The sequence below is a fragment of the Canis lupus genome, chromosome 2 (assembly GCF_048164855.1).
Source record: "Canis lupus baileyi chromosome 2, mCanLup2.hap1, whole genome shotgun sequence".
Classification (NCBI taxonomy): Eukaryota; Metazoa; Chordata; class Mammalia; order Carnivora; family Canidae; genus Canis; species Canis lupus.
In genome coordinates this window covers 16,134,763-16,147,652 of record NC_132839.1, presented here as the reverse complement: position 1 = coordinate 16,147,652, position 12,890 = coordinate 16,134,763, and the positions used below count along the sequence as shown (strand labels likewise).

At 35.5% G+C, this 12,890-nt stretch overlaps 1 protein-coding gene across 4 annotated transcripts in view; it reads right to left on the bottom strand.

The window, feature by feature from the left end:
* KIAA0825 (KIAA0825 ortholog) overlaps positions 1–12,890 on the bottom strand; it is a 381,348-nt gene that overhangs the window by 202,095 nt on the left and 166,363 nt on the right. For all 4 annotated transcript variants that reach the window (XM_072791247.1, XM_072791230.1, XM_072791240.1 and 1 more), the window contains 2 exons: positions 7,230–7,409; positions 3,050–3,274 (listed from right to left, as the gene is read on the bottom strand). In XM_072791247.1, the coding sequence (XP_072647348.1) occupies positions 3,050–3,274; positions 7,230–7,409 (405 nt within the window). The remainder of the gene's footprint in view (positions 1–3,049; positions 3,275–7,229; positions 7,410–12,890) is intronic.

The window sequence follows — 12,890 nt, the reverse complement described above, 5'->3', positions numbered from 1 at the left end:
TTTTTTTCTTGCAATGCTACCTCTGTTTTCTCTCCAAAATCCATTCATTTAAATTTTTTTATTTAACAGTTTTCCAATAAAGCATTCTTTTTATTTAAAAAAGTAATATACTGAGGTGGCTGGCTGGCTCAATGTGACTCTTGATCTTGGCATTTTAAGTTCAAGCCCCACATTGGGTATAGAGATGACTTAAAAATAAAATCTCAAAAAATAAAATTTTAAAAAAGTACTTTTCTGGTACATCTTTCATTTAATTGTTTTCAATGAAATAAAACAACTACTTTGTGTATCTATTCTTTGAAACATAAGGGACCAAATACCCAAGATGAACTATATCTGAAGCATCTGAGCTTTCATTTAACTCTTTGGTAAATCTCACACATTGTATAATTTATAATATGTTTCTTTAAATATTCACTATTTTCTATGTAACGGTATTTACTGACAAAGAAATAAAGAAATGCATTTCGGTTTGTCACCATAGTGTTTTCCATGTTCTCTCATTTTCACTGTTTTAGGAAGGACAAATGTCCCCTTAAGCTAATGACTATTTGTCTTTTAATGGTTAAATATCACTTAAAACATTCTTGAAAACAATTACAGAGGTGTGTCTTCATGTTTTGGATGCTTAGTATTGAAATCTTTTACTCATCAAGACGATTTCCAACTATCTTTAGTTGGTATCTCAAGGTACGATACTTAGGAGGGATTCATGTTTAATAATAATGTATGGGAGGTAATATTTCAAATGGTTTTCCCATATATTTCCTTTTTTAAAATCTTTTTTTGACCAAATCTGATTAGGTCATCATCATTTTACCTTATAAATATGGCTAAGAAAGAACTCATGTCAGGAATAGAAATCAGTATGAGGTTATTGTTTGTTCTTTCTTGCATTGTCAGTATTAGTTTTCACCTGCAGCTGATGTGTTGATCTATGGGAATATGGTAAAGCCACTTGTATGTTTTGTAAGGATTAATTTTGTTAAGACTAGATTCGGAAATACAAAGAACGAACCTAATTCAGTATTATACCCTGAAAACCAATGAAAAAGTAGGCCATTCTTTCCATCGCCCCCCAAAATTGCCCCAGTCAGACCAAGGAGAGTTACAGTGACAATCTTCATATGAAATTTTAATAAAGTTTCACTTCTTTTCTTCTCATACACCGAGAATTATCTTGTACATCCCCAGGGGTGTTTAGAACCACTTAGAACCAATTATAGCAGTTTCTGAGCACCAAGAGGAGGTACCTACTTTATAGTTTATCTTTAGCCTCAACTGAAGTGCTTGGCATATAGTAGGAACTTACTTAGTAAATATCAATTGAATGAATAAGGGACTTAATGTCTAGTCTGTAAATATTGTCTGTCTTACATAATGTAGCAATAATAAAGGTTGAACAATGCCAACCTAAAATAGGGTAGAGATGGAGAATCATGGTATTCTCCTATCGTCATATCCACCTGGAATGCACAAAATGGTTTATACAGTCACTTTCCTCCACATTTTTTATAGTGATAGTGACAGTTTTATGGAGAATATTATTTAGTAAGGAAAATCACAAGAACTGATTTCACAAAGTAAGCTTTTTTTGGAACCTGAGGTTCTTTGAAAGATTATGGAAGAATGCAGAACACCTTTAGAAAGCAGAATTGTTCATCAATAGAATGACTTGAAAGCCACAAACAAAATAGCGCTACTCATAAAACATGGTATGTTAACTATAGATTATGCCTCCCGAATTACTCAAAATCTATGAAATATCCAAAAGCTATAATGAAGGAGAGATGGCAACAACTCAGACAAGAACTTAAGTAATGAAAAGCTGACATTTTCCAACTTCAATTAAATGGCTTTACTAGATTCAAAGGCAGTTTAATAGGGCTTGGACAGAATTAAAGCATGACTATGAAAGGTCACAGATAGATAATTGATTCGAGTTTGTAATATAAGGTTGCTGTATAAGAGCCACATTATTTAGGATCTCCACGGAGAAGAAAGAAAGACTAGTCCCTTCGATTGACTTTAATAGGTTCAGTTAGCATATTTTACCATTGAAGGTTTCCTTAAGTTAATGAAAAAATATTCTTCTTTAAAGATTAATATAAAGGGAAAAGTTTTATTTTAAAAATCCTAAAGAAGATTCATTAATATGGCTACATAATACACATTCAAAGGAATCTTAATGCAAAATCATGTAAGTAAGATGAAACCATTTAAGAAGAGAGGACTTAATTAATAAAATAAATGAGGAGTGCCTCGGTGGCTGAGTCCGTTGAGCATCTGACTCTTTGTTTTGACTCAGGTCAAGGCCTCAGGGTTATAAGATGGAGCCCCACGTTGGGCTCCTTGTTAAGCAGGGAGACTACCTGAGGATTCTCTCCCTCGGCTTCTGCCCCCTCTCTAAAATAAACAAGTAAGTCTTTAAAAAATAAAATAAAACAAAATAAAATGAAAAATAGTGTAACTCATGGTTCTAAGATACACTGCCCCTAATAGAAACAATGCACTAAATTCAGAACCATAGGTCCCTGAGGGAAAATACTTGGTCAAAAAATATATAGGTGCTAAATGGTGTGCTATTTTTTACCTAAACACTACGCAAGTAGGTCTGTTAACAAGAGAAAAGAAAGTAATAGTTGGTGGTTGCAGTGGAAAAAACTTCAAGGAAAAATATAAAATTGAACATCAGAACTATCTTCTCAAGAATATGAATTTTACTCAGTAGATTTAAGGTTAGTCATAATCATTGACTACTCTGTGAATACTAACATGAACACAACATATCACAGAAAATTCTGAATTGGTAATTAAATAAAGATGATAACCATTTGAGTCATTTTCATTTCTAGGTTCCTTGGTCATAAGGCTCACAGTAAAAAAAAAAAAAAAAAAAAAAATTACAGGTCCCAAACACATAGAAATGGTGGGAAAAGGACTCATATAGTTTACAAATCTTGTAATTCTTAGAATTTTACTTGATTTTATATCCTGGAAAATTGCTTCTTGGGGAATGTGTTCTTACAAAAAAGAGTGAGAGAGATACCTTTGCTTGATTCTTTCCTTTTAGTTTCTTTTGGAATATAATTCCATTCCTTTGGAATGCTCTCACGCAAACATTCAGGAACACTATGCTTGTTGAGGTTGGTCTCACAGTTTCTCCCAGGGCTCATCATAAATATTATCTGCTGTACAATGTCCTTGACAGCGTCGGTCAGTGCCAATCTCAAGCATCGGATGACCTCTAGCTCAGACTCCAAAAACGTTGAGACTTTAGAATCAGACAGTATGTTATAGTTAGCAGAATCTGGCAATATTTTGTGCCTTATTCAGCTGAGAATTCAGTTTCTCAGTAATCTAGTTTAAAGCTATAGAAAAGGAGAGCTGCTTTTAACATTGAAATCATATAATTAATAAACAGTCCATAAACATTTGAAGAAAAGAGTTTCTTTTTAATAATAAAATGGCAATTCAATTAACAGTGAATAGCAGTATTTGCTTGTGGTTTGGAACTCTAATGGTAGAAATATAAATGGTATGACCTTCTTAGATGACAGCTTGGCAATAATATCAACACTTTAACATTTTACTTACCTGCTAACCCACTTATTCTGTCTCTAGGACTTCATCCTAAGAAATTAATTATAATCATGTAATGTATATAAAGGAAAATTGAAAAATACTCTAAATATCCAACAATTGGTTATTTGTTTAAATAGTTACACATCTATACAATAAAGCCATATATTGTTCAGTAAAAAAATAAGTAAAGGAAAAGTACTACATGCTATTTATATTAAATACACACATGTGCACACAACCACACATAAAAGAGTTAAAAGATGTACTCTACAGTGTTAATGGTGTACTCTACAGTGTTAATGGTGATTATCAATAACTAATGGGATTTCAGATATTTTCCTCTTTCTTTCTTTTTTCTTCTTTTACTTTTCCTTCTTTTGCACCCTCCCTCTCTTTAACTTCTTTCCTTCTTTCTGCCATCCTGCCTTCTTTCTGACTGCATAGATTACCCACAATGACTATGTATTACTTGTGTGATTAATACAATAAAATTTTACTTGTTTCTTAATATGACAGGGAAGTCTTGGGATAACCACTTGAATCAAAACGGAAAACAACGTATATGTTTTTCCCCTCAGAATTTTAGGTGATATTTCTTTTGTTTTAAAGTTCTATTTAGGTAACCTCTACATCCAACATGAAGCTCAAACTCACAATCCAGAGGTCAAGAGTTGCATGACTTCTGACTAAGCCAGCCAGGCACCTTAAGGTATTATTTCTTAAATAACTCAATACATTGTAAAAAGCACCATGCTGCTGGGACACCTGGGTGGCTCAGTCTCTTGAGCAACCAACTCTTGATTTCAGCTTAGGTAGTGACCTCAGAGTCCTAGGATGGAGCTCCACCTGGAGTCTCATGTGAAGCCCTGTATTGGGCTCTGTGTTCAGGGAGTCTACTCTAGCATTCACTCTCTCCCTCTGCCCCTTCCTCCACACTCTCTCTCCCTCTCTCTAAAATAAATTAAAAAAAGAAAGAAAGAAAGAAAAAGAACAACAATGTCAAAGAGGATCCTGGTAATATCCAATATTGAGAGTTTAACTTTTAACATGGTGCAATCATCAAGTGAGTTGTTATTCTTTATGGAAATGGTGGAGGATATAGCAATCTATCTTTTTAAATGATGCTTCAAGACTTTAATTCATTGAAAGGCATAAAGACTCCTTCTTCCTGTATCTGTAATTAATATTTACTTTGGTTGAACTCTTTGGAGTCATGGATTAAATACATCTCAGGTATCTAAAAATTCTAGAAAGCCAGAAATTCCCCTATTTCCTTTTATTAAAAGGTTATGTTTATTGCTTTTAAAACAAAATCAAGGTATTACAAATGATACACAAAATAACAGTCCTATCTCAAAGAATTATTTAAAACCTACATGAATTAATTTGTGGGCACTCGACACATTATGTAAATATATGTTGTTGTTGTTATTATTATTATTATTATTATTATTACCTAAGATGAGTTTCCATAAAGTTTACAATATTTTGGTATAGGATGCCTAGTATTCTTTTGATGAAGGGTTCTGAAACAAGTTGAGCATGGGATACTATAAGGGAGGATTCAAGTAACATCCACAGATAACTATGGTAGGGATAAGGTACAGATCTAGCAAAAAGAAAAGGAAAGAAAAAAAAAAAGAAAAAGAAAAGGAAAGATAAGAAGAAGAGAGAATAAAGAAAAGAAAGTAAGTGACAAGCCCTTCTGGTTTCTGGCTCCACATATAAAGAGCTTGGAAGTTATCACTTTGTCCTAACAACAAATAAAAAGCTGAACAGTTGGAAAAATCACCTTCTCTTCTTGGATCTGTAGAGAGGTAAGGACACAAGGCAAACTACTCTCTCCAAGATAGGAGCGATAGAGATGACAAATGCAGGGAGTCACAGCTTACTGGAGTGGAGACTCACAAGCAGAACCTACCATGGGATCTAGTGCCAAGGGAGGAAGTCCGAATTGTAATTGATGAACTGCTGGGGTTCTCAGTGTGGACAAGTCTGAGAGTTAAAACTCCAGGGGGACCCTGTGGAGGCTGCCACACTTCTGTGAGTTTTACCTCTATGAGTTCAACTAGGTGCCCGTAGTAAATGTCAGAGAAAAATCCTCAAGAGCTTCCAGCAAGACGAGAGGAAAAGGAACATTTTGAAATAAGTCAGAGCACTCTGTTCTTAAGGGCTGCGCTCGGGAGAATCTACGAAAATAGACCATAACTCACTGGGATATTATCAGAGCCAAACTGACTTAGAAGAAGAGAAAAATACCCAACTCCATTCCACTCTAGCCATATTCTCCTATGCAAAATGGGAGAAAAAACTGAGAAATGTTTGTGAACTATGCCATCCAGAGGCATAGGCCCACTAAAAGACTGAGGCCTAATCATAGGACTATAGAATGCTTCTCCTCCCCAACATCTCTCCACCATATCACTAAATGCCTCTTTATAGCAGTTATTTTACCCAAAACATCATGTTTGGCTTTCAAGAAAAAATTACAAGACATACTAAAAGGCACAGAATGCAATTTGAAAAGACAGAGCAAGCATCAGAAACAGACATGGCGATTAGAATTATCAGGTCAGGAATTAAAATAACTATGATGAATATGCTAAGAGTTCTAATGGGCAAAATAGACAGCATGCAAGAACAAATGAGCAGTATTTGTAGAGAGATGGAAATCTTGAGAAAGAACCAAAAAGAAATACCAGACATCAAAAATACTGTAACAAAAATGAAGAATGCCTTTCTAGGGCTTATTAGTAGGCTGGACATAGCTGAGAAAAGAAACTCTGGGCTTGAGGATATCTTAATAGAAAAAATTTCCAAGGAAATCTTTTATGGAATTGTAGTTCCCAAAACAACGTATAAAACAGTTTATAGGTCAACAGCCAAAATGTATATGATGTAAATAGTTAATGGACTAAGAGGATAGTTACTAAATTCTTATTCTTTGTTTTCCCAAGGTATTAGGATTTAAAGCCAGGATATTAAGTATAAAATAAAGCAAGAGCCTTTTCACCTGGCCCTGAAGGTGGGGCAACCCATGAACACTTTCTATTCAAATATGCAACCTATTCTGGCTTTAATATCCATTCAAGCTGTAGGCAGAAGACCAGTACAAATGGAAAAGCCTATTATCCCCAAAGGAACCATAGAACATTCTTGCCTTGTAGAAACAGATGCACTATGGTCATAATAACAAACACTTTTACATTTAAAGAAAAATACATTTGAAGAAAAGAAAATTTCGTCCATGAGTTTGTTGAATAAATGCATCTAAGATTCATAAAATACTTATTCATGTGCTACTAATGTCTTATATCCTCAATAGCAAAACATAATCTATGGTAAATATTAAATTAAATTTTTATAAGAGGACACTTCCTAATAATAATTGAAAAAGAAAGTCTGCATCACATAATCCATCTCACAACCTTCCTTCACATTGTCCCAAGTATACTTTAGTTTGATAGGACCTAATGGTTAATGATTCCCAGAAGAAACATTTATCCTGAAAAAAAAATTGTAAGATAAACTTTTATAAATAACAGATTCAGCAAAAGTGACATCAATAAAACTTTCAAAGCATCTTTAAAGATATATTTAATTATCTCTACAACACTTCTTTTCCAAATAGTAAATTCTCATACCTGGAATGTTATATAGAAAGTCCCATAATTGTTCTTCTTCCATGTAGCTCACAAAAACATTTCCAAATATTTGTGGAGAAAAATTGCAATGGTATAATACTTTAAAGATGGATTCTATTAAGCTGGATCCTTGGTTCAGATTGTTGTCTGTATTAGAAGCTTGTTCTTGAATGGTACGATCTTGGAAAGAATAAAACTGATTTATTAAGATAGGTATCAGTAAATGTGATTAAAGTCTTATCACTTGGGGCATCTGTGTCCAACTCTTGATTTTGGCTCAGATCATGATTTCAGGGTTATGAGATCAGGCCCCATATCAGGTGGAGCCTGCTTGAGATTCTTTCCCTCTCCCCCTCTCTCAAAATAATAAATAAATAAATTAATTAATTCTTGTCACCCAAGCATAATGCACTAAAACTGCATTTGATTAATATTTACATAATAAGAGAAATGCCACATTCTTTCAGAGGTAATAGCCTACCTAACCCAATGTTGTTATTGAAATACTTATGATATCTGGGGAGAAAACTGTGCAAAGAGCCACAACAACATCACTCCAAAAGGCAAAGCTAGTTTACCTTTATATCAGAATTCTTTTTCTCTCAAAGAAACAGATTTTTTATTCTTTTTGTTATTTAAAATTAATTTATAGATTCATGCTAGAAACTGTAAAACAAAAAGCCATAGATAAATAAGAAAATTAAAATTGTACCAAATACCCCCAACCAGGATAGTCTATATTTGGTTCAGTGTTTCATTTGTTATATATCACATATACATAAATGAATATATGTATGCATGACTTGAACACCAAATAGAATTATTCTATACATATTCTTTTGTTATCTAAAACTTGTTTTTAAAGCCAATTGAATCGTTTATTTCTCTTTTTGATTTGTGTCCTGAACATTATTGTATCCTTTATTCAGAACATAAATTTCATGGAAAATTCAGTTAAAAACTTCTGAGAATTATGCTGTAAATTTACAAAGAAGTAAATTTACAAATATTTCTCAAATCCATAGATCCTGTCATTTGAGAATGAAGAGGTTTATTAATTGGTTTCTCAGTAAAACTACTTAAGGAATTCTCACAAAGACAAAGCCACTTTAATTGCCCTTTTCAGCCCTCCTCTGGCTCCATTAGACTCCTTCAAAGATAAGTAATCATAAGCTCCTATACTACTGTATTTATAGGTTGGACTGGAAAGGTGAAATAATAATTTCTATTTTATTTGGACTATTAGCATGATATGCCCAGTATCATAATATGTGAAAATATTTATTGGATTAAAGAGAACATATAACATTGTATTTTAACTATTAATTACACTGGAGTTAAAATAAAATAAAGTGAAATAAATAAACATCATGTGTCTTGTATTTTAAATTTCTTGAGTCTAGATCATTTTGGAATGAGTACATTTCTTCTCCATGCTCATTTTGGAAGCTTATTACTTTTATGTTTCCTCTAGATAATTTTATCTCTGTGATTTGATTTTCATGACCTAGAGAACCTTCCTTGGAATTTTTGCTAGGACTATTGATAAAAGTGGCATTCCTTCTCTACTGGGGTTGCTAAGCTGGTAAAAGTAGGCTGGAAGTTCCTAATGGGTATTCTGGGGAGGACCTGACTGAGAATGAATCCAAAACAGTAAGAAGCAGAACCAAGAGATAGAAAGAATATTCCTGATGATATGACACTGAACACCTGGATCCAGCAATGTCTATATATTTATGTTAGCTGAACCAATACATTCCTCTTTATGTTTAAACCAGGATAATTTGGGTTTCTATCGCTTGCAGCCTAAAGCATAAAAGGTTAAATGACAAAGAGTCATCCATATTTCCATCTTTTTTATTCAGATAGTTTCAGTAGTTCTCTGACCTTCCCACCCTCCAATTCCTCTGACATACAATTATCAGTAATCTTTCATGTCACTCCCCCACATGCAAACCTTCCCTTGTTCCTCCACTTTGTTAGACATTCCTTAGCTTGACAACCAAGAGTTTGTAAAATCTTTTCCCAAATTATATTCCAATCCTTAAATATCCGTTCCACGCAGACTGGTTTACTTGCTCTTATAAATGTTCCCTCCATCTCCTTTTGTTTGTTTATGTTTTTTCACTAATCTAGAACATTCTCCTGCAATAAAATCCTCACGGTTTAATTAATCAGTTGATGTGTCAGCAGTCATCTCACACTAGATGCTAAGGCTTATGCCTTCCAGGGATTTACTGACTGTGTATATGTATATATGTTTGTGAGAGGAGGGAATGAGAGGTATGTAACCAATCATTACAGCAATATAAGGATAAGCAGGGTGGCCATATACCCTGCTCTTCTCCAGGCACTCTGGTTTATGTCTGTTGTCCCAGCATAATTATTACTTGCTTTTAAAAGTGTCCGAGTTTAGATGACAAATTATTCAATCACCTTAAGTCTAAGTGGTTTGAGTATCAGGCACTGTGAAAACACAGAAGATGATGTTTTAAACTTTTTTCAGAGAACACAGAGGAGACCATGTATCAGCTAAGTCTTTAAGGAGTAGAAGTTTATCAGCATGACAAGACTGAGGTATGAGTACTTTCCAGCAACAGAGAAGGGTTATTGTAATGATGAGAAGGCAGGTAGCTACTGGTAGTACAGCTGAAGTGTGCCAGGTGTGAGGGAGGTGGGAGACGAAGCTAGTCAATCAACACAGCATGAATAATCTAAGGCTCCATGAACCATGCAGTGACAGTACAGTTGGAGAAAGGGGGTGGGATATGAGGAATAATTACAATAAAAAATAATTATTATTGTTATTACCATATAAACCTGTCAAGATGCCTCAATGAAATATGACTTTTTATTTTTCTCTATTTTCCTTTGCCCTGAAATAAAGTAATCTGTTTCTGTTTACTTGCCACAGAGGGTTTTGTTATTGGAAAAGCACAAATAGACTGAAGTCGGTTGCCCTTCTAGGTAAAAAAAAAAAAAAAAAAAAAAAAAGGAAGGAAGGAAAGAAAACTAAATCTTTTGAATTGTTATTTGAACTACATGAAAGTCATTTTTTTTATAGGCCAGAAAGTTAAAATATTGGCACTACCATATGATATCAAAGTAGAATAGTGTGTGTCCTGGTAGGTGGCTCTGAAAGTGGAGATGCTCTGGGACTGGAAAGAAAAGCCACTGGGTGTGCAAGGAGGAGCACCTGCACTTTGCTCGCTGATAGTGCCCAGGGAGGTGGTCACAGTGGGGCACCGAGGGAAGCCGGCTCCCTGCCACAGGCTGTTGGCCTCATCTGAGTTTTCAAGCCCCACTTGCCTGCTGCACCGAAGAACCAGCTGGACAGGGAATAAAAGCTGTCTCTGCAGTAGCTAGGTGCCCTGGTCACCGATGATCAATAAAAGTCCCTCATGAGGGACCACCCTGGGACAGGGGGAGGAGCCCTAAAAGTAGTGCTAAATAGTACCAACTTGGTAAGATGGGTCTCAGAATTTTCTTAACACTGATTTGCAGACAATAAGTGATTTTTTTTTATAATAAGTGATTTTTATATGTTTTATTTATTTATTTATTTTGGATATGTCTTATATATCTGACTTTATGAATTGAGGTTTCCACAGCTCTCTAAAAGTAAAGTTACTATTCGTGAAGTACTTACTGTATGCTAAACATCCCACGAACTGCTTTATATCTCATTTCATCTTCATCATACTGAGTGCTGATGATCCCAGTTTTATGGATGAACACAGTAAAGTTAAGTAACCTGCCCTGGGATCACAAAGGGAGTAAGAATTTGCCTGTGCTGTTTACATTAAATTAGAATCACAAATGTTTCAAATGTGCCAAGTTTTTGACAGTCCCCTCCGAATGCAGATATTTGGCATGGGGTAATTTACTGCCTTTAATGCAAAATACTTTAATTTCTTATAACATTCTACAATTTCACACACATTATCTCAGTACATCTTATTATCGGACTTTGTAAGACTGTGCACCTTGTCTGTAGGCATCTTCCAACAGCACCGGGAGCAGTGCTCTGCTTTAATGAAGGTTTTAATACTAACGAAGGAAGAAAAAAAAAAAGGAGAGGGGAGAAAGAGATCTTTTGAGTATTTTTTGCTGGGTTTTGGTCCATATAGAAATTGGATTTTTTTGGAATGACATTTACCTCCTGGTCACAATATTCAAAGATTTTTTTCCCCCCAAGCTTGTACCTTTCCTAGTTACCTTCCCCAGAAACCCTCTTCTCTCTAGACTTCCTCCTGGCTGATGGGGAACAGAGGGGGCTAGCTGAGCACGGAGCACAAGCTGACACTCCATAAATGACACACCTCTCCCCCAGGGTGGGATATGTGTGACATTCCTCGGAAAGTTCCCAACATCTTAATGTTAATGCCTTGCTAGAGGGAAAACAACCTTTAACCCGATGAAGTATCTTGTAGGTCCTCTTTAGCATATGAAAATCCTTTTGAAACCTCCCTTTTCCTGACCGCTCCCAAGTCAGCAGGTATATAATCAGCCACCTCTCACAAGCCCGGGGCAGTGGCTCTTCCAGCCCCCGGGGGCCTGTCCCTGTGCTGTTATAAAAACTGCCATTTTGCACCAAAGATGTTTCAAGAATTCTTTTCTGGTCGTTGGCTCCAGACCTCACCCCACCAAACCTCACCCATATTCTAAAACTACATCAATGGCCATGCTCTCCTGGTTTCACGGTGCCTCATCTTTTCTATAGCTCTTTCTCTTTTATCATCTTGAGCCAGGTTGGCAAACTTTTTCTATAAAGGGCCAGATGGTAAATATTTGAGGTTTTGCAAGCCATTTGGTCTCCGTCTCAGTTGCTCAACCCTGCTGTCATAACATAAAACCAGTCATAGACAATATGTGAATGCAGGGTCAAGGCTGTAAATAAAACGGTTTACAGGAATAGTAGTGAGAGGGAGAAGTGGCATTGGCCCATAGAGGCTCCCCCAGAACCTTGGCCTCAGTCTTCTTTGGACCTCACTGCTTTACACAGTCTAGCTCAGCAATTCTGTTATCTTTTGATTCCAGAGACTCCTTTTGTGAAGAAGTTTTCAAATCCATCACCTCTAGCTCTAAGCTGCCCCTTTCATGTTCCTTGCTGTATTCTCTATTTCTGCCTAACACCCCACCATTGTCTATTCATCTCCAAGTTCAATGCCTTACCAAATTTTACTCGTCCTCTGAATTGTTAGATGTTATAAACTATGTTTCTCCCCTCATCTCCCTTTCCATAATGAATCAAATGTTGACCTTTTAAATTATTTATTTATTTATTTATTTATTTATTTATTTATTTATTTATTTAAGTAATCTCTACACCCTACATGGGCCTCAAACTCACAACCCTGAGATCAAGTTTCATGCGCTTCCAACTGAGCCGGTCAGGTGCACAGTTGGACCCCCCCTTTGTGTGCCTTCTCTTCTCCTAACACTATTAATACAGCTTAGGCTTTCTTTACCTCTTGTTTTAATCAACACACTTCCCAGAATATACATTAAATCTAACTCCTCTGGATCCCTTTTAAACTCCTCCATAAGCCATGCTTCACAAATCCACACTTTCCTATTACCTCCAATATTCCAAGGTAATTTCTAAGTCAAACTTCACCCACTGTCTGAGAAGCTCTGGATGGAGAGTGAGCCTCAGCA